Source organism: Odontesthes bonariensis, chromosome 22 (assembly GCF_027942865.1).
Source record: "Odontesthes bonariensis isolate fOdoBon6 chromosome 22, fOdoBon6.hap1, whole genome shotgun sequence".
In the NCBI taxonomy this organism is placed as follows: domain Eukaryota; kingdom Metazoa; phylum Chordata; class Actinopteri; order Atheriniformes; family Atherinopsidae; genus Odontesthes; species Odontesthes bonariensis.
The window spans coordinates 32,911,982-32,934,046 of NC_134527.1; the positions used below are offsets into that span (position 1 = coordinate 32,911,982).

At 43.6% G+C, this 22,065-nt stretch overlaps 2 protein-coding genes across 3 annotated transcripts in view; both read left to right on the plus strand.

Annotated features, from left to right (window-relative positions):
- The window catches only part of pam (peptidylglycine alpha-amidating monooxygenase), an 89,327-nt gene that overhangs the window by 33,477 nt on the left and 33,785 nt on the right, over positions 1–22,065 (plus strand). For both annotated transcript variants that reach the window (XM_075456198.1, XM_075456199.1), the window contains exons 8-11: positions 1,673–1,721; positions 1,927–1,994; positions 16,928–17,008; positions 17,094–17,170. In XM_075456198.1, coding sequence (XP_075312313.1) covers positions 1,673–1,721; positions 1,927–1,994; positions 16,928–17,008; positions 17,094–17,170 — 275 coding nt within the window. The remainder of the gene's footprint in view (positions 1–1,672; positions 1,722–1,926; positions 1,995–16,927; positions 17,009–17,093; positions 17,171–22,065) is intronic.
- LOC142373119 (general transcription factor II-I repeat domain-containing protein 2-like) lies at positions 17,185–20,405 on the plus strand. Its single transcript, XM_075456200.1, has one exon. It carries the CDS (start codon positions 17,906–17,908, stop codon positions 19,730–19,732), a length of 1,827 nt encoding a protein of 608 aa, XP_075312315.1. The 5' UTR covers positions 17,185–17,905; the 3' UTR covers positions 19,733–20,405.

Here is a 22,065-nt window from a genome sequence, read left to right on the forward strand (position 1 = left end):
TGGCAGCATTATTTGCACAAACTTGTCTGGAACAGTACCGGTTTAGTACCTATTCTCCATATCCATCCCTACCAGTCAGAAGGCTGAGGGTTTCTCAAAATCTTGATGGTGTTTTTCTGCTCTACCCTTACATTAAAAGACCCATCAAAACTACACATAAGAGTATTGTATTGTATCACAGAGTGGTAAATGGAGGGGCCACATTGTAATTTGGCCCCTGAATGTCTTGATCCAGTTTGTTTTTGATTTGTAGCAAATAGGTGACATGTGTTAGTGTTCTTTTCTGACTGCCTCTATGATTAGCTTTAACATCTGGTCATTCAGAAGGACATGGTGGTATTGATTATTTAGTGTTGTTGGAATGTATGACATATATTTATAATGGAGGTTATCCAGACAAAAACGTTTCTGTTGAACCAACCTTATTGATTTATTCAATAGACTAACTTTTCCATCAAAAGCTGTGACTGGACAGACGGAAATTGGCAAATGTTCCAGCTCAATTTTGACATGTTATCACATCAAAAGAGAAACTGACAAATTATTTTGATGTTGTTCCTGAGATCTTACACTCACCGGCCACTTTATTAGGTACACCTTGCTAGTAAAAGGTTTGCCTTCAGAACTGCCTTCATTCTTTGTGGCATACTTTCAATAAAATGTTGGAAACATTCCTTCAGAGATTTTGGTCCATGTTGACATGACAGCATCAGGCAGTTGCTGCAAATTTGTCGGCTGCACATCTATGATGCGAATCTCCCGTTCCACCACATCCCAAAGGTGCTCTGTTGGGTTGAGATCTGCCGACTGTGGAGGCCATTGGAGTGCAGGGAACTCATTGTCATGTTCAAGAAACAAGTTTGAGATGATTTGAGCTTTGTGACACGGTGCATTATCCTGCTCAGGGGTGCATATCTGATGTCAGGGTTGGGGGGGACACAAAAGGGATTTTTTTTTTTTTTTGCCCCTATGCAACTCATACCATGCCTCCATAAATTGCAACTTCATAGAGGCTCGCCATATCATTAAAAAAGTACTGCAAAGGGAATCATTTATTGTGCTTACCTTTTTTGTTTATAAGAAACTGCCCATTCATTTGCATTGTAGTGGAGGAGACCAGAGATGGAATGTGGAGTCAGAAATATATTTGTCAAACATTATTTGTTCCACCTTTTCAATAATTACTTCTTAGATGTGAATCTAAAATGTGAGGAATCTGAAGTCTGTGAAGTCTGAAAATTTGTTCAATTTTGAATAATTTAGGGTATTTTTATTGGACGTGACAATTCATGTTTTTCAGAAATTGGGGGGGACATGTCCCCCCTCCCGGCCATGCGATTGGCTGATTAGCTGATTGTGTAAACAAGCAATTGAACAGGTGTACCTAATAAAGCGGCCTTTGAGTGTATATCTCTGTGTTCAGCACATCATTCCCTTTAAACATAGTTATTGCACATCAAATCATTTGACGTGTTGTGTGTATTATGTGTTTCAGGCTTCTTTTTTTTTTCTTTTTCTGCTCTTTTTCCCAATCCAGTTGATCAGCAACACAATGTGCATGTAATTTTCCATAATAAATCCTTTGCTGCATGATCTTTAGTTCACGTCAGTTCAGTTTAGATATGTGGTTTCTTATTTTAAATTCTGCTCTTTATTATATTTTGTGTTACAGACCATCATAGAGATTGTTCCGGACTTACCTTAACAATGACATTCAAACCGTGAGTCTTTATCTAAAATAATTTTTTTTCTTCTAAATCCCAAAACAAAATTCTTTAGTATGTTTGACATGTGAAATCTGGAGCTCTGAGACTACTGTAAGTTTGTTTCCTCTGGCACACAAGCAAAAATGCGCCCTCAACTAAAACTGGTAAAAATTTACACAAAGCGACCCTTCAATTCTGACTCATTGTTCCATCCTCAAAGGCAGCCATTCATTGCTGGCATATACCTGCTGATGTCTGTGGACACAGTTATCCTTCCAGGAAAAAGAGGTATGTTTGTTTGTTTTTAAGATTTAAATTTGTGAAGTTCAAATATGTGCAACTAATCTCATGATCTACTTTAGTCTGGTGGCCCAGTGTTGTACTTTGACCCTGAGCATCCTACCATTGTCACTTGCATCTCTGTTTCCTGTTCATCATTTACCAGAATGAAAGAAGAACAGCACCTTGTTAGCATTCAGAAATTATAGTTTAAAAGTATTACAGTGGAAACCGCTTTTAGTGGTCACGGATATAGTAATTAACCGCTTATATAGATCAAAAGGCTTGGGACAGAATCATTTCTATACAAATGCTGTTTAAATAATTCATGTATAGTAATCAAGAAATCCGCTTATAATGTTCATTTTTGGCCATTTTATTAATGTAAACATGTGCAAAAATAATTTTAAAACTACGTGTAGCTATTTTATTTTTTACTCCCTTGATTCCTTTCTGGACGTCTGCTTCTGCCTCGCTAGCTAACGTAAAGAGTTGACACCGGGCAGCAAGCGTGCGAATCATGGCTGGAAAAAGGAAGTCATTTTCTCTGAATGAAAAACATAGTCTCCTCGAGGTGTATGACAAATTACCAAAAACGAGCCAATGAGATGCTGCGGCGAAGCTTGGGATTCCTCAGGTGCTTTTCCCGGGCGCCGTCGTTTTCTTTCTCCGTCGTTAGCATTCATGACTCTCGTTGCTTAATTAGACTACACAAGGTAGCCTGAGGAATGCCAAGTTTCGCCGCAGCATCTCGGCTTGCTGCCCGGTGTCAACTCGTTACGTTAGCTAGCGAGGCAGAAGCAGACGTCCAGAAAGGAATCAAGGGAGTAAAAAATAAAATAGCAAAAAAAATAAAATAATACAAATTCGGTTTTAGTAATCAACCGCTTATAGTGTTCAAATTGGCTCTGGACCAACGTGATCACTATAAGCGGTTTCCACTGTATATCCTAAATGCAACAACATGGTCCATAATAATCACAATTGTACCTGAGAATGCCCACACAACAATACACATTGTTATGTACGTGATACAAAGATTTAGTTTAATTCATGACAATTAGACTAACAGATTTGTAAAATGTTAAACTTATTTCTAAAATTGCGCAGCACCACAGTGGCAGCAAGTTGCAGGTGCTCTGATCGTATTGTGTGTATTTATTATTTTTGAGCTTTCTACCCAACTGTTAGTTTTTTCCATAGAACAGTTGCAAGTATATGACTGTACCCCGGATGTTAAGCTATTGACTGTGGGTGTGCGTCCTTGAGTTTTATTTTGGTAGCAATAAATATGTTACCTGGCGTCATTGCCAACACTGTCTTTGACATCAACAGCTCATTTGTTACGAAACACGAACACAACATTGCAACACATTCAATCAAGTTTCCCTCTGATTTCCAACAGTTTGTCAACTGCTCAACCAGAGAAAATAAAAAGTTTAATATATTCTATGCAAATGTCAAATATGCCCACAGCTCCTCTGCCTGTCCTCCCTCAGAAAATTAGACTACATTCTGGTTCTCATCTCCAACTGTACACCTAGTACTCAGCGGCAACCTGTTACTGTACCGGCTTTGAAAAAATGGTCTAAGGAAGGTGCAGATAAACTGTGTTGATGCTTTGAGTCTACAGACTGGTATGCACCCTGTGAGCCACATGGAGATGTTGTCACTGCCATGACTGTGTGTGTGACAGACTACATCAAGTTCTGAGTGGTGTTGGGAATCAACCATAGCCTCAAACACAGGAGAACTCCTTTGTTTAGACAAGTGACTAGTCTTACTCCAAATCCCAACAGGTTTTGCTGTTCACACCAAGGTGTGAAATATACCCTATTGCTAAGGGAGCCCCCAAACCACAGGAGTGTTCCCCCTGACATAGAAGTGACATCACCCAAGTTGTAAACATTGCTGCGTACACACTTCGCCTTTTCCACTGTGACTCTTGTTGCAATAGGAGGCACATCGTTCAAACTCTATGACTCTCTGGTCAAAAGAACGTTTTGGATTCTGTGTGAGATTAGCTGTCTGTGTATCTGGCAATCTCCCCACTTACCTGCAGAAGTGAAGATACAGACCCCCGATCTTAAGTTGGAAATGCAACCCGCTTCTCCTCCTCCCTGTCAACGCCACTGTGTTTCTCCACTGCCTACAAACAGACCAGTCACACTAGTAGACCGCTGATTGAGCACTCTATTGGCTTGTTTTACTCTAACTCCAAGTACTTGCATTCCTTTCCCCACCCGACTATTCCAGACGCTCCGATCACGCTGAGATCACTCCGATCGCTACCAAGAGTGATCTCAAGTAAGAGGCTTGTTTCTGGGCAGAGCTGTAGATTAGAGTGGCTTCTGTGTGGAGACCAGACAACGACAGTTTTACAGGTGTGCAAAAAGAAATTGGGGCAACCGGTGGAGTTGAATGACTACAGACTGGTGGCTCTGACATCATAATAATAATAAATTTTATTTTTAAAGAGGCGCCTTTCTGGACACTCAAGGTCACCTTACAAAGTGGATAAAAAACATCAAAATAAAACACATCAATATTAAAAGAAGTAAAACACCAGAAATCAATAAAATTAATAAAACACAGGAAATCATTTACAACAAAAAAGGGGGCAGGGAATTGTATCAGATGGAATAGGCAGTTTTAAACAGATGAGTTTTGAGTTGTGATTTGAAATGGGGGAGTGTGTCTGTGTTTCTGAGCAGGGGTGGTAGAGAGTTCCAGGCGGGGGGCAGAGCGGCTGAATGCACTGCTGCCCATGGTGGTGAGACGGGCGGAGGGGATAGACAGGTGTGTGGAAGAAGAGGATCTGAGAGAGCGGGAGGGGGTGGAAACATGGAGGAGATCTGACAGATATGGGGGGGCGAGATTGTGAAGGGCCTTGAATGTTACTAGGAGAACTTTGTATTGAATACGGAACTGAACAGGGAGCCAGTGGAGCTGTTTGAGGACAGGGGTGATGTGGTGGATAGAGGGGCTTCTTGTAATAATGCGGGCAGCTGAGTTCTGGACCAGTTGAAGTTTATGGAGTGATTTTTGAGGGAGGCCAAAGAGGAGAGAGTTACAGTAGTCCAGGCGGGAGGTGACGAGGCTGTGGACAAGGATGGCAGCAGTGTGAGGGGTAAGGGAGGGGCGGAGGCGGTTGATGCTTCGTAAATGGAAGTAGGCTGACCGGGTAATGTTATTGATATGGGATTGAAAGGATAGTGTACTGTCCAGGATGACGCCCAGACTCTTAACCTGGGGGAGGGGTGAGACGGAGGAGTTGTCAATAGTGAGTGGGAAGCTGTTGGTTTTGGATAGAGTGGATTTTGTGCCAATGAGGAGAACCTCCGTTTTGCTACTGTTTAATTTGAGGAAGTTTTGGGTGAACCAGGCTTTTATTTCAGATATGCAATTAGTGAGGGAGGTGGGCGGGAGAGAGGACGAAGGTTTAGTGGTGAGGTAGAGCTGGGTGTCATCAGCATAGCAGTGGAAGTGGATGTTGAATTTGCGGAAGATATTGCCAAGGGGAAGGAGGTAGATAATGAAGAGGAGGGGCCCCAGGACAGAGCCCTGGGGCACACCTGAGATGATGGGGGAGAGAGATGATTTGAGGGTCTTGAGTTGAATGAATTGAGTGCGGCCAGAGAAGTAGGAGGTAAACCAGTCCAGGGGAGTGTGGGTGATGCCAATGGAAGATAGCCTGCTGAGGAGGGTGGTGTGGCAGATGGTGTCAAAGGCTGCACTTAGGTCGAGGAGGATGAGGATGGTGAGTAGTCCAGAGTCAGATGCCATGAGGAGGTCATTGGTGATTTTGATGAGTGCTGTTTCAGTGCTATGGAGTGGGCGGAAACCGGACTGGAACTGTTCATACAGATTGTTGTGGGATAGGTGAGAATGGAGCTGGGAGGCAACTGTTTTTTCGAGGATTTTGGAAATGAAGGGTAGATTGGAGATAGGACGGAGGTTGTTGAAGTTGGAGGGGTCAGCCCCAGGTTTTTTTTACAATTGGGGTAATGGCTGCAGTTTTAAAATGTGTAGGGACAGTTCCAGTGGTGAGGGAGGTGTGGATGATTGCGGAGATGAGAGGGACCAGAGAAGGGAGGCAGGTTTTGACAAGTTGGGTTGGGAGGGGGTCTAATTGACAGGTGGATGGTTTGGATTTCTGGATGAGCTCTGTGATTTCTGAGAGAGTGGGGAGATGGAAGGAGGAGAGGGGGTGCGTAGGTGGGGGAAGGTCGACTGGGGTGCTGAGGTGAGGTATTGATCCGAGGTTCTGGTGGATGTTCTTGATTTTTTTTTTTTCTGTGAAAAATGACATGATGGCATTGCAGAATGAGGTTGTGTAGAGGTGAGGGGGGAGAGAGTCCTGGGGGTTTGGTGGTATTGTTGAGTAGGGAGAAAAGTGACTTAGAGTTGCTTTGATTGGCAGTGATTAGGCTGGAGTAGTAATGTGATTTGGTGCTGGCAATGAAGTCCTTATACTGTAAGATGTGGTTATTGTATATTTCTTTGTGAATAGTGAGACCAGTTTTTCTGTAAAGTCGTTCCAGTTGTCGTCCTTTGGCTTTCATGAGTCGGAGATCGGGGTGAACCAGGGGGCGGAGATGGTGAAGGAGACAGATCGGTTTTTCAGTGGAGCCAGAGAATCAAGAATATTATGAAGACCAGTGTTATAGTGAGAGACCAGGTCATCGGGGGTGGACAGATTGTTGATATCGAGGAGGCATGAAGAGTGGATACTTGCAGTGAGAGTGGAGGGGTTAATGTTCTTTATGTTTCGGAAAGAAATGAGGCGTGGTGTTTTAGCGATTGAGAGAGTGAGCTTCACTGTAAATGAGAGGAGAAAGTGGTCAGTTATGGGGAGTTCATCAGCTGTTATGTTGAGAGGGGTGACACCAGAGCAGCAGATTAAGTCCAGAATATGTCCTTTGGAGTGTGTGGGAATAGTGGTATGTTGCTGAAATCCAGAACCATCTAAACAGAAAGTGAAGTCTTTGGTGAGAGGCAAATTGGTATTGTCCATGTGGATGTTAAAATCACCCAGCAGTATTATGTTTGGTGAGAGAGAGGATAGATGTGTGAGAAAAGCAGTAAAATCATTTAAAAAGTCACTATTCGGTTTTGGGGGGCGGTAGACAGTGGCAATAATGGTTGGAGTGGGACCAGACAACTGACAGACAATGGACTCAAACAAGCTGGAGACTGGCACGGGCACCGGCGAGACTTTACAGTTCTCGCGATAGATTATCGCGAGGCCTCCTCCCCGGCCAGAGACACGGGGTTGACAGGTGTAAACAAACCCACTTGGAGTGGATTCAATCAACTGAGAATACTCTTGGGGCTGTTGCCATGTCTCGGTTAAGCAAAGAAAGTCTAGCTTACGGTCGGTGATGAGGTCCTGGATGAGATGTTCCTTGCGTGTCAGTGAGCGGATGTTGAGTAATCCAAAGTTGAGTGAGGTGTTGTCGCAGCTGATGGTGGTGTTAGCCGACCGAGCTAGGCGGGCTAACACGCTGTGGTCGACAGCCCGGCTGGTGGAGCGTGGAGGGCGACGTCGAGAGCTGGACCAGATGGATTTTATTGCTGTTGAGCTGTTGTGTTGGAAATCCCGGCGGGACCCTCGGTGAATGTATCTCCGGCGAGGCTGGAAGATGATGATCGGGTGAAGGTGGAGTGCCTCTGGCGCGGGTCCAGGCGAGTGACAGCGCAGCTGGAGCAGGTCAGTGGCCGAGTACTGTAGCAGACCCGCCACTTGCAGGTGAACGGGCAGTAGAAGGAGCCAGATGCAGACAAGCAGGATGTATATCCTACCGGTCCACATTATTGACGAGGGCTCGGGTAGCGTAGACGGCCAGAAAAAAGGCTCCAGGTGAGTTTTAAAACTTTAAAAGTTACCGGCGAGCAGCGGCAGTAGGGCAGCAAGTAGGCCTACCGGCGAGCAGCGGCAGCAAATCGCGCCAGCGTTCACTCGTTGTAACCTCTCAGAGAGAAGCTGTGCAGCTCTGTCCTCAGCTCTCCAACATCTCATATCATGAAGACCTTGGAGAGACTCCTTGTTCGTCGCATGAGATTGCAGGTTGCTGAGGCTCTTGACCCCCTCCAGTTTGCCTACCAGAAACACAGGAGTGGAAGACGCGATTCTGTACATGTTGCATCGGGCATATGCTTATCTGGATGTGCCTGGTTCATATGTGAGAATCATGTTCTTTGACTTCTCCAGTGCCTTCAACACCATACAGCCTCTCATACTGAAAGACCAGCTTCTAGGTATGGGTGTGACCCCCTCCCTGACATCATGGATTACAGACTGCCAGACCACAGTATGTCAGGATGGGGAAATGTGTTTCTGGAACACTTGAATGCAGTACTGGGGCTCCGCAGGGTACTGTTTTGGCTCCTTTTCTTTTCTAGGAAGCGGACGAGCCCCCATTTTGTCATAACCTGGCTCAAACGTGTGTGACAAAAGAGGGAGACCACACATAGTCTGCAATAATTTACAATATGATTTAATTAAGTAAACAAAGATGAAGCCACTCTGCAGGTCAGGGGAGAAAGAAACTGCAGTGCAGCTCAGTTTTTAACACCTACTGAGCCCAGCCTGCTCCTGAACACCACCAAGACCAAAGAGCTGGTGGTGGACTTCAGGAGATCTAAAACCCCATACCAGTCAGTCTGCATTGATGGAGGGGAGATAGAGACTGTTCAGACCTTCAGATACCTGGGGGTGGTGCTGGATAATAAACTGGAGTGCTCTGCCAACATAGAAGCAGTGTACAGGAGGGGCCAGAGCCGTCTCTTCTTCCTGAGACTTTAATAAAACATTACAACAAGAGTATATCACAAAAAATATATACAACAGATAATAAACGATAAGCTGCAATGAATCAGTGCTGGAGAGGTTAGAAACCCTGGGAGGGCTTATCGAGAACCACAACATTAAAATCAGTAAACAAAATTCTCAAAAGTATCTTATCAGAATAAAACAACAAATGGATTAATGAGAAAGAGGGAAAAAAACAAAGAATAAAAACATCACAAAAATCAGTAATTAAGCAATGAAACAAGAAATAAATTACAATAAATCAAAAGAATAAATTGCAATGACAACTAAACAAAAAAGAGAAGAGAAAGTATTAAGACAATCCTACAGAGTACAGGTAATCTTTTAATTTCCTTTTATAAACAGGTAGGGAGGGAGAGCTGTTTGTCAGGTGAATATACTTGTTCCATAAAGTTATATATTTGATGGAAAACTGTGCTCTAGTGGTACAACAGAATGGGATTCCCATGGATGATATTCCCATGGATGATATTCCCATGGAGACGGCGCCGCGGATGGCTGCCTCGGTACTTCGCTCTCTCGTGTTTTTTACGTTTTTGTGCATTTGTCGTGTTTTCTGTGCTCCTTCTCTGGTCACTTACTCCAGAGAAGAACTCCTAAACATTGGTATAACCACCAGCAAAGTTTTTTCTTCGGTTCTCATCGATCCGGAAAACTTAACAGAACTACTCATTGGAGGAGCAGCAGCTCTCTGTGGTCTCCGCTGGAGACGCCGGACACATCGGGGGAAGCGAGCCGGCCCACTTGTCAGATTGCGGCAGCGGGGGTTTCGCACTGCGCTCCCGTCTATTCACCTGGCCAACGTCCGCTCTCTGGCGAACAAGGTGGACGAACTGCAGCTCCTCAATACAACCAACACGGACTTCAACAGATCTGCTGCCTTGTGCTTCACCGAAACCTGGCTCGGTGAGCACATCCCGGACACTGCTCTCTACCTGCCTGGATTTCACCTGCACCGAGCGGACCGGATAACGGAGCTTACGGGGAAAACGAGGGGAGGCGGAATCTGCTTTTACATTAACGAAGGTTGGTGTACTGATGTCACGGTCCTAAACAAATCATGCAGTCCTCAACTAGAAACACTCTTCATCAACTGTAAACCGTTCTATTCGCCGCGGGAGTTTTCCTCGTTTGTTCTGGTCGGAGTCTACATCCCTCCTCAGGCCTGTGTTACTGAGGCGTTACAACACCTGGCCGACCAGATTAATAACGTGGAGAAAAAACACCCGGACTCTCTGCTCATTGTTTTGGGGGACTTTAACAGAGCAAACCTCAGCCACAAACTGCCAAAATATAAACAGCATATTAAGTGTCCCACCAGGGACACAAACACTCTGGACCACTGTTACACTGTTTTTAAGAACTCATATAACTCTGTCCCCCGTGCAGCCCTGGGACTCTCTGACCACTGCATGGTTCATCTTATCCCGACCTACAGGCAGAAGCTGAAATCTGCTAAGCCTGTGGTCAAGACGGTGAGGAGATGGACCAACAACGCCAAAGTGGAATTACAAGCCTGCTTTGACTGCACTGATTGGAGTGTTTTTGAGACTGCAGCCTCAGACCTGCATGAACTGACTGATACCGTGACATCTTACATCAGCTTTTGTGAGGACATGTGTGTGCCCACCAAAACCTTCCGCACATACAGCAACAACAAACCCTGGTTCACTGCAAAACTTCGTCAGGCCAAGGAGGAGGCCTACAGAAGTGGGGACAGAGTCCTGTACAACCAGGCCAGAAACACGCTGACAATGGAGGTGAAAGCAGCCAAGAGGAGCTACGCTGAAAAGATTAAAAACAGCCTTTCAGCCAACGATCCAGCGTCAGTGTGGAGAGGCCTGCAGTCCATCACCAACTACAGGAGACCATCCCCAAACACTGCAGCGAATCATCAACTGGCTGACGAGCTGAATGTGTTCTACTGCAGGTTTGACACATTCACACCTCTCCACCTCCCCCCCCCATTGACATCACCTGCCACTCTGCCACCTCTCCCCTCTGACCCCCCACCAGCACTCACGATCTGTGAAGTGGATGTTCTGTCAGTCTTTCACAGACAAAAGATCAGGAAGGCACCCGGCCCAGACGGTGTGTCACCTTCCTGCCTGAAGGTCTGCGCTGACCAACTGGCCCCCATCTTCACCCGGATCTTCAACAGATCCCTGGAGCTGTGCGAAGTCCCCTCATGCTTCAAACTCTCCAAAATAATCCCGGTCCCCAAGAAACCCACCATCACAGGACTGAACGACTACAGGCCTGTTGCCCTCACATCTGTAGTCATGAAGTCCTTCGAGAGACTGGTGTTGGGGTACCTGAAGGACATTACAGACCCCCTGCTGGACCCCCTGCAGTTCGCCTACCGAGCGAACAGGTCAGCGGATGATGCCGTTAACATGGGACTGCACTACATCCTGCAACACCTCGACTCTGCAGGGACGTACGCCAGGATCCTGTTTGTCGACTTCAGTTCGGCGTTCAACACCATCGTCCCAGCCATCCTCCGCAACAAACTCACCCAGCTCACTGTGCCCTCCTCCACCTGTCAGTGGATTACAAACTTCCTGACTGACAGGAAGCAGCAGGTGAGGCTGAGGAGCATCACATCCAGCACCCGGACCATCAGCACAGGTGCCCCCCAGGGGTGTGTACTCTCCCCACTGCTCTTCTCCCTTTACACCAACGACTGCACCTCAAGAGACCCGTCTGTTAAACTCCTGAAGTTTGCAGATGACACAACAGTCATCGGCCTCATCCGGGACGGTGATGAGTCTGCATACAGACGGGAGGTCGAACGGCTGGTCTGCTGGTGTGGTCAGAACAATCTGGAGCTGAACACGCTAAAAACAGTGGAGATGACAGTGGACTTTAGGAGAAGCCCCCCCACTCTGCCACCCATCACCATCACCAACAACGCAGTGTCTGCTGTGGAATCCTTCAGGTTTCTGGGCCCCACAATCTCTCAGGACCTGAAGTGGGAGACCAACACAGTCACTACCATCAAAAAGGCACAGCAGAGGTTGTACTTCCTGCGGCAGCTCAGGAAGCTCAACCTACCTAAGGAGCTGCTGATTCAGTTTTACACCGCCATTGTTCAGTCTGTTCTCTGTTCATCCATCACCGTTTGGTTCGGATCAACCACCAAACAGGAAAAAAACAGACTGCAACGGACAATAAGGTCTGCAGAGAAGATTATTGGTGTCAGCCTGCCCTCCATCCAGGATCTGTACCTGTCCAGAGTCAGGAAACGGGCAGGTTACATCTCTGCAGACCCATCACACCCTGGACACAAACTGTTTAAACTCCTCCCTTCTGCAAGGCGCTACAGAACTCTGTACGCCAAAACAACAAGACACAGGAACAGTTTCTTCCCTCAGGCTGTCTCTGTGTTAAACAGCTAAAACCGGACTTCAGTGTTTCATCCTGGCACCATGCACCAATTTGCACTTCTGATTTAATCTTGTTCTATGTCTATTTTTTTGTCTATTTTTTTGTAATTGTTGCACTAAAGAGAGTGAGGTGTAACCGGAGTCAAATTCCTCGTGTGTGTCCACATACCTGGCAATAAAAAGCGATTCTGATTCTGATTCTGATTCTGATATGAAGCAGCTTGGATTGTCGAGTTGTTCTGGAGTGAATGTTTGAGTTATTTTGAAAATATTGTTGGAAATGAGATGGAAGTGTGTTTCCCTGATACCAAAAATACACGTTTCCATAGTGTTAATGTTGTAAATGGACAATATCTTTGATTTGGAAAATAAGTGGAGTTTATGTAAGTATGTAGGAAAAGTACATGCCCGGGCAATATTGCAATAAGATAGATATTGATATACAAGACTATAATATAACGTAAACAAACCAGACCTATGAAGGTATTTATCAACTTTTCTGATAATTCCCACAGATGTAGAATTTATTTTTTTGACACATAATCAATATGTTCTTTCCATGAGCATTTTTCATCGACTATTACCCCCAAGAAGTGAGTGGAATAAACTGTCTGGATTTCATTTCCTGCAATATAGACTTTAGCATTATCAAATTTCTTCTTGGCAGCAAAAATCATATAATTGGATTTCTTTATGTTTAGCGATAATTTATTTAATTGAAACAATTTTGAATAAGCTAGGAGACCAGAGTTAGCTTCAGAAATGAAGGTTTTAAACTTTTTCATAACTTTTTTGTTGGAGATACGGTTACTAAAATAAACAAATTGACTTCTATTGACAACATAACTACTTTTGCACATCAGCTTGAAACCCATGTCTCACTGAGACAGTTTAGACAAAAGGACCTCGTGGTTCACACGCTTTAGACAGATCAAGGAAAACACTTAGTGCAAACTCATTGTTGTCTAGTGCAGAGTGGATTTGGTCGATGAGATGTAGTAAAGCCATGTATGTTGAATGCCTCTTTCGGAAGCCATATTGATGGTTATACAAAATATTGTTTGATTTCAAGTGCTGAAGAGCTCTTTGAAAAACATGGTAATATTGAGATAGGAAGATAATTAGAATAAACACTTTGATCATCAGCTTTGTAAATGGGAATAACTTTAGCTATTTTTAAGTCATTTGGGACAATGCCATTTTCTAATGAGAGTGAAAAGATATGTTAATGGTTTGATAATGTAAATGTACTTTATTTCTACAGCCCTTTACAGACAGTCCTTACGATGTACCAAAGTGCTTTACAGCAGGTAATAAATAAAGAGAAGAAGAAGTAAAAACAAATAAAAACAATAAAAGAACAGTAAAAGCAATAAAATACAACAAAATCGATTAAGATGAAATAAGATAAAAGTGTCATCATACTACTGGGTATTAAAAGCAATCTTAAATAAGTAGGTTTTTAGCCTAGATCTGAAGAGGCCCAGCTCAGAAATAAGACGCAGCTGGACGGGGGGCTTATTCCAGACCCTGGGGGCAGCTTTGGGAAAATGCTCGCTCACCCCAGGGTTTGTATTCTGACCTGGGCACTTCCAGCAGAAACTGATCTGTTGACCTCAGCGCTCTACCAGGACTGTTAAAAGCTCAGATAAATACGATGGGGCTAGGCCGTTAAGAGCTTTAAAAACAAACATTAAAAGTTTAAAATCAGTTCTATGGATAATTGTATAATAATTAATAATAATGGAGAATTTTATCTCTTTAACAAGATTTGCTCTGATGTCATCATGACCAGCTGCTGAAGGTTTGAGTTGATCTATTATTTTAAGTACTGTACTTCATCAGCATCAGGGGGATCAAAGCTGCTAAAAGAAGATAAACAGACATCAATATAGTCCAACTCCACTTGGAGTAGGAATTTTCCCTCCAATAGTGGGGCCCACATTCACAAAAAAGTCATTAAACCCACATGCAATCTCCTAAGGATTGGTGATAGTTTTCCCTGCTTCAACAAAGTGACTTGGTGGTTCAAATAATGTGTTTTCCTTATTCAAAAGCTGTTTGATAGTTGCCCATGTTTCTTTAATGTTGCTGGAGGATTGTTTAAATTTCTCACTATAGTATTTTTTCTTTGCTGCTCTAATTATATGATTCAATTTATTTTTATATACCTTGTAAGGCATTTGATTCAGGGGGGTGGGGTTTAGCACAAATTTCTTATAGAGACGATTTTTTTTTCCTTGAAGACTTTTGAATCCCACTAGTAAACCAAGGCTTAGGCTAATAACATTTGCACAAATATCATCATAGTACAATATAATGTAAATTATCCATACACCCCATATTTGATCCATATACCCTATATTTCTTATTGGTTCAGTCTGCTCAGTTAAATTTATTTTTACCTTTATTGTTAAATGTAGAAATCTGTGTTTATTTAGTTTACTGATGTTTATTATTATTACTATTATTATTATTTACCCTACTCTTCATACTGTAGATTTGTATTTCTCTGATGTTTATTCTATACTATAGATTTGTTTATGGCTGATGTTTATTCTCTATTTTTATTCTATTCTATTTGCTTGTTTTTCCTTTAATTGTCTTTTTTTATACTGTACGCTGTTGCAACACAATAATTTCCCAAATTGGGATGAATAAAGTACTTATCCATCTATCTTAGGCAGATCATGTTTTCCTGCTTTCTTTGCTGTAATTAATGTAAAACATTGATTAAAAATAGAATTAAAGGTTTCAATAAAGGCTTTGTTTGCACAGTTTACATCACTATGGGTAAACACATTCTCCCACGATAGAGCATCAATTCATTTTTTAAATTAAGTCATATTTTTTCCATAAAATCTCCTATAAGTCACTTTATCAAGAAATTGTTTTTCTTTTTTCTTTCCACTAGGGAGAGTTGAAAGACAGGGAAATGGTCTGATATGTCTACACAGAGTGTACCCGAACTGAAAACTTCATCTCCTGAGTTGGTCAGAATGTTGTCTGTCAACGTAGCAGATTTATCTGCCACTCTAGTGGGTTCAGTGATAATGGGGAAAAAATAGTTGGAGTATAAATTATTCAAAAAATCCAGAGTTGGTGTGTTTGTCACACATTTGAGGAGATCTATATTATAATCAAAAAAGATATATGCCCTTTTGCCTATTTTATTTGTTCATTCCAATGTGTGGGTCATACTGTCTTTGAAATGAGCAATGTCTGCATCTGGTGGACGATAGACACATCCATTTATTATTTTCTTGGCATTTCTGGACAGTGATTTGGAGTGATTTCAATAAATATGGACTCAATATCCTTGTTTCCTGTTTTAAGCTTAAGGTCATCTCTCTTATTGAAGTGGCTGTCTCTATGCACAAACACATTACTGTGGACTGCAGTGTTGGCTGAGTTATCCAAAAAAGAGTCCAGGATTCTCTTGATTTGAGATGGATAAAATCCAGTCAGTCAAGCTATTACCTGCTTGCCAACTTGCCCAATAGTTCAATGTGTTACGTTTATCCTTAGCCAGCAGTTTTAAATAGGAATTCTATGTCACCTGCTCTGGCTCCTGGAATGCATCTGACAATGGTCGCTGGTGTCTCTAATGCCTCGTTTCTGACTATAGAGCTGCCAGTTACCAGGGTTTTTTCCTCAGTGGGGGTGTCGCTGAGTGGGGAAAATCTATTGGAAACACAAATAGGTTGGTGGTGAACCACGGGCTTGACTTTAGGGCTATGCCTCCTCTTCCTGACAGTCACCCAGACAGCCTGGCTTCCCGGCTGCTCATGGCAAGCTGGGTGACAGCTGACTAACGGGACCTGTCGTGCTATCGGGTGTATTATTTTTTTTTCCAACGGTGCAAAGCCGAGAACGTCGGCACATTTGGTGTTCAATGGGGAAGTACTTCACTGTCTTTAGAGAATGTTACTCTCCACACAGAAGTTGATGTAATCTGTCACACACTCACTCATGGCATTGATATCATCTCCATGTGGCTCACAGAGAGCATTCCAGTCTGTGGATTCAAAGCATCCTCGCAGTTCATCTTCAGCTTCCTCATTAAAAAGGTGAGGAGAACCACACTGTGGTCTGACAGGCAGAGAAGCTATATGCAATCTGACATTAGCATAGAACAAATCCAGTTTTTGTATTTTCTCTGGTGGAGCAGTTGAGAAACTGCTAAAAGGTTCGAAATATAGCTGAGAGGGAGACTTGGCTGAAATCTGAAGAAATCACCAGAAATGCCTTGGGATGTTGGGTTTGTAGCCTGGCAGCGATCTGATGATGTCACAGGCTGTGTCGGCAGCGACTGCAGATAATATATGAACTGCTACCAGAATAACACAGGTGAACTGTCTTGGTAGAAAACGTGATGTAAACTTAAAGCTAACAGTTCAGTGTCCCGGGTACAGGTCCTCTCCTTCACAGTGACATGTCCAGGATTACACCATCTGTTGTTAACAAGCACTGTGATACCTCCACCTTTGCTCCTAATGATTCTGTTGGCTCGTATGGTCTTAAAGACGAAACTTATCGTCATTAGGCGTTGGAGTCCAGTATATGCTCCTGCAGCCATGTCTCAGTGAAACACATAATACTACATTCTTGATATTCTCTCTGTGTCCTCCTGACACTTTTTTTGTGTCTTGTTATTTTAACCTGAGAGTTAAAACAGCTTTTAATTTCTGTGTCTGCATCTTTTGTTTTTCTTTTAGTTACAAATGCAGATGTCGCCTGTGATTATAGTTCATATCCCATTTACCCGTTTGCCTTCAGGACCCACACACATCACCTTGGTGAGTCACACTACAGAATTTGCTGCTGTTTCAGAGTAACTAGTGGTACTGTCATTGGTAGTCTGAATGAGTATTTCTTACACAGGTAAAGTGGTCAGTGGCTACAGGATTCGTAATGGCAAGTGGAGCCTGATTGGAAAACAATCCCCTCAATTACCACAGGTAAGATAACTCATTCTAGGCCAGGATTTACATGGCATATACCTGCTGTGTTCCTGAATTGTGCTTCGGCAAGGAGCTTTGTTTTTTGTTTGCATATCTGCAGATATTGTTCCAAAAAATCTGAGCAATGTTAATGAGTCTGAAGGTGACTGAAAATGACCTCCTATCTGACTACTCTAATGCTAACAATCCTAATTGTTCTTTTTCCACCTCTCTCTACTTACCTTTCGGCAAAGCCAAGTCAGCCTCTCGTTTTGGTTCCAGACTTTTTGCGAGCTAACAAGCTGGTTACTCCAGTGCCAATGTTCAATGTGAATTGATCATTTTTTCCACAGAAATTGTTTCCACAATTTTTAGAATTGATCAGGTATTTATTTATTTGTTTATATATTGCAGGGGTGTCAAACATACGGCCCGCGGGCCGGATCCGGCCCGCGAGAGGGTTTCATCCGGCCCGGACGTAGAGAGAGAAAAATTATGAGTGTCTAGGAAAAAAAATCAAATCTCTAGCCCATTCCTGTGGCGAGCTATGCTTTTTAGAAGAAATAACCGAAATGCTCAATTCCGCCACTGGGGGCAGCAAAGCAAAAGCGAGACCTGGCATGACAAGAGATCAAGAAATAAACAGCATGTTTTTGCGAGCGCTCCCAGCCCTGGCAAAGATGCTGCTTTCCCACGAGCATCGCCGCTGTTAAAGTTGCTTGCTATCAAAATTGTGAGGGGTGACACAGCAAAATGTCGCTATCTAAAAGAAGAAAGGTTGATGTAGAGTGCCGAGCTTTCCAGGAGAAGTGGACAGAGTATTATTTATTCACAGAGGTGAATGCAAAGCCAGTGTGCCTGGTATGTAATCAACAGGTTGCAGTGCTCAAAGAATATAACATTCGGCGCCACTATGAGACTCAACACAAGGAAAAGTTTCATCATTTGCAGGGACAATTAAGAAAAGAGAAGATAAACGAATTATTAGCAGGACTGAAAAAACAGCAGTCTGCATTTACTCGCAGCCGTGATGTCAGTGAAGGAGCAGTGAAAGCTAGCTACCTTATTGCAAACGAGTTGGTGCAAGCATCCAAACCATTTTCGGATGGTGAACTGGTGAAAAAATGCATACTGCATGCTGCAGAAGTCGTATGCCCCGAAAAGAAATCTGCCTTTGCCAACATTAGTCTGTCCAGGAATACAGTTGCAGATAGGGTTGAAGATCTCTCACGAGACTTAGGCAGTCAAATGGCGGACAAAATACGGTCCTTTATTGCATTTTCGGTCGCAATTGATGAGAGCACCGATATCACAGATGTTGCACAACTTTGCATTTTTATTCGAGGTGTTGATGCGACTTTGACCGTCACCGAGGAGTTTCTTCAGTTAGTGCCTATGACGGACACAACAACAGCTGATGACATATTCAGCTCTGTCGTTGCAGCACTGGATAAAGTCGGGGTGGACTGGTCCCGTGCTGTCAGTCTGGCCACTGATGGCGCCCCTTCAATGGTCGGGAGAAAGGCAGGTGTTGCCACAAAATTCAGGGAGAAGGTGCAGGCAGCCAACGGAGGGCGGGACTTTTGGACATTTCATTGTATTTTGCACCAAGAAGCACTGTGTTGTAAAACACTAAAAATGGATCATGTCATGAGTGTGGTTGTCAAAACTGTGAATTTCATCCGAGCGCGAGGTCTAAATCACCGTCAGTTTGACTGTTTTCTCAGTGATAATGATATTACGGCTGGTTTACCATACCACACTGAAGTGCGGTGGTTAAGCCGAGGTGCCGTACTCAAACGTTTCTTTGAATTACGGGGGGAAATTGGGCAGTTCATGGAGAAGAAGGGCAGGCCAGTAGGAGAATTGAAATGTCCGGAATGGGTGAGGGATCTGGCGTTCATGGTTGATATTACACAGCACCTGAGCAATCTTAACAAAACGTTGCAGGGTCGCCATAGAGTCGTCACACAGTTTTGCGATAGCATATGCGCCTTCAAGTTGAAGCTGTCACTGTGGGAGACGCAGCTCTCCAAAGGTGACGTCTCTCATTTCCCACTTCTCGCAGCAATGCGCGCAAGCCAACCTGATTTGGGTGAATACAAAAATAAAATCACAGAACTGCTGCAGGAGTTCGAGCGCAGATTTCAGGTCTTCGGGGAGCTGGAGAAGGAATTTGCGTTTTTTCGCTCGCCATTTACAGTCAGCGCATCTGATATGCCCGCTGACATTCAACTTGAGTTAATTGACTTGCAATGTGATTCCGATTTAAAGCAGAAATTTGCGTCGGTGGGCTTAGGTACGTTTTACCAATATCTCTTGCCAGGGTACCCAAGATTAACAACCTTGGCTGCAAAGGTTTTGTCCATGTTTGGAACTACCTATGTTTGTGAACAAGCGTTCTCTATTATGAACGTCAACAAAACAAAGCACAGGTCAAGATTATCAAACGCACACTTGAATGACATCGTGAAATGTGTTGCTACACAGGATTTGAAACCTGATATTGATGCTCTGGTGAAGGCCAAAAGATGCCAAGTGTCAGGAGCCAGCAGTGGGGGAGCGCGGGGCGCAACCTAAGTGGGTGCACTGAGTTATTATCCATTTTTTTTAAACGTAGTTTTACGCACGACTCAATTTATCTTCAAACCCCACCTACTGCTCCGTTTGAATAAGACAACATGTTTGGAGTATTTTCAGATGTTATTACAGTTATTCAGCAGTTATTACAGTTATTCAGAAGATATTACAAGAATTGTGTTTTGGCACCATAAGTAAACATTTCCATGTTGTTACAAGTTTAAAAAGGAAAAATGGGCCATTAGTGTTCATATGATTCTATTCTTCTCTCTTTTTCTTTCTGTCATCTGCCTGTTGATGTTTTAGTGGGCGACAAACACATAGTGAAAGACAGTTCAGAACAATAAAAACTCTTGTTTAAATTAAGTGGTACTGAATACATTGTGTAACAAATCTTTGCAGCATTCATTACAACTATAACTCCCCAGCATTTAACATCCTTCAATTCCGGTGTAAATTAAGGTTTAAGTTTTTTTTGTAATGTTACTAGTGCGGCCCACTTGAGATCACATGGGTTGTATGCGGCCCCTGAACCAAAATGAGTTTGACACCCCTGATATATTGCAATTTAGAAATAAAAGTTTGGTTGGCATTTAAATAAGATACACTATATTGCCAAAAGTATTCACTCACCCATCCAATTAATTAAATTCAGGTGTTCCAGTCACTTCCATGCCCACAGGTGTATAAATCCAAGCACCTCAGCATGCAGACTGGTTCTACTAACATCTGAAAGAATGTTTCTCTCTCAGGAGCTCAGTGAGTTCCAGCACGGTACCATGATAGGATGCCACCTGTGCAACAAGTCCAGTGGTGGAGTTTCCTCGCTGCTAAATATCCCACGTCAGCTCAGCTGTCAGTGGTGTTATAACAAAGTGGAAGCGATTGGGAACGACAGCAGCTCAGCCGTAAAATGACAGAGCGGGTCAGAGGATGCTGAGGCTCATAGTGCTCAGAGGTCACCAACTTTCTGCAGAGTTAGTCGCTACAGACCTCCAACCTTCATGTGGCCTTCAGATTAGCTCAGGAACAGTGCGTAGAGAGCTTCATGGAATGGGTTTCCATGGCAACTGCATCCAAGCCATACATCACCAAGTGCAAAGCAAACACTGCATGAAAAGTGGGATTTTCGTCCCCGTAAACGCCCGAAAATCTCCCTAATTTTCCGCAGTTAACGACAATTTACAGGCTGGGAACGTGGCGTTTGTCGGTGCCACAAATTGTCGGAAACGTACCATGCTCGCGGCTCTAATTAGCATATGAATGCAGAAACCGCGCGCCTGGCGCTGAATGTCCTTACTCAGGATTGGATGAAACCACTACTTTTCAAACAAGTAAAATCACTCGTGATTGGTTGGCAGAGCTACCAGTAGGCAGGCTCATAAATGTAAACCCCAATAATAAATTATATATTATTATTATTATAATATATATATATTTATTATATTATTATATATTTATTTTTTAATTTATATGCTATTATGCTGTATATCATTGTTCTCTTATGTAGGCTACTACACGACATGATTGAATTTATTGAGGCAAGGAACATTTACCAGAAACACGTTTATGCAAAGAAAGAGCTCTGCCCACACAACATGTAGAGTACCAAAAGAGTACCCAAAATCCTGGCTACAACTGTGTGAACTGCCGCTCTGCAGCCTCGGAGCAGTAGGCGGCGTTCTGTGCGAGGGCTGGCCGTGTTGCAGACGCTTATGGTGGGTCGCTCTGTACTTTGGAGTCCCCTCCAATCGTGACTGCAACGTAGTACAGAGTTCGGAGAGGTCCTGGCTACGGAAGGAGGGAGAACGAACTATCCATCCAGACACCCCGCCAACAGTGCCGTCTTCCTCGTCGGACATCAGGTCGACTGTAGCGGACTTCCAGAGTTCCTCCTCGGCCGCTACTAGCACACTCTGTCTCGCTTCCAACAGCTGTAAAAAAACAAATAAATAAAGGCAATCAGCACTGTGCTATGCACTGCGTATGGACACAACACATCTATCAATGCATCTGAAAAATAGTCAACAAAAAAGTCTTACCCTCTTTTTCTCGACCTACTCCGAGCTGAACTCTTCGCAGCTTCCGCCTGCCCTGCAAGTCCTGGCTGGTTATATAGGAAACTCCAGCGTATGCTTTCATAGTACGTCTTATGCTGCGTGTACACCAAGAGCGACCTACGCTACCTGGTAGCGGAGGTAGCTGGAGAAGCTTCGCTTGAGAATTTGCTTTGGTAGCTTTGGTAGCTCGTGACGTCACATTTAGAATGTTCAATTTTTAAAGGCCCCGCGGCTGTGCAGCACCCCCGCGAAAAAAAACATGAGGAAAGAGAG

Excerpts from the sequence above, each read along its gene's own strand:
- LOC142373119 (XM_075456200.1), top strand. The coding sequence starts at position 17,906 with ATGTCGCTATCTAAAAGAAGAAAGGTTGATGTAGAGTGCCGAGCTTTC.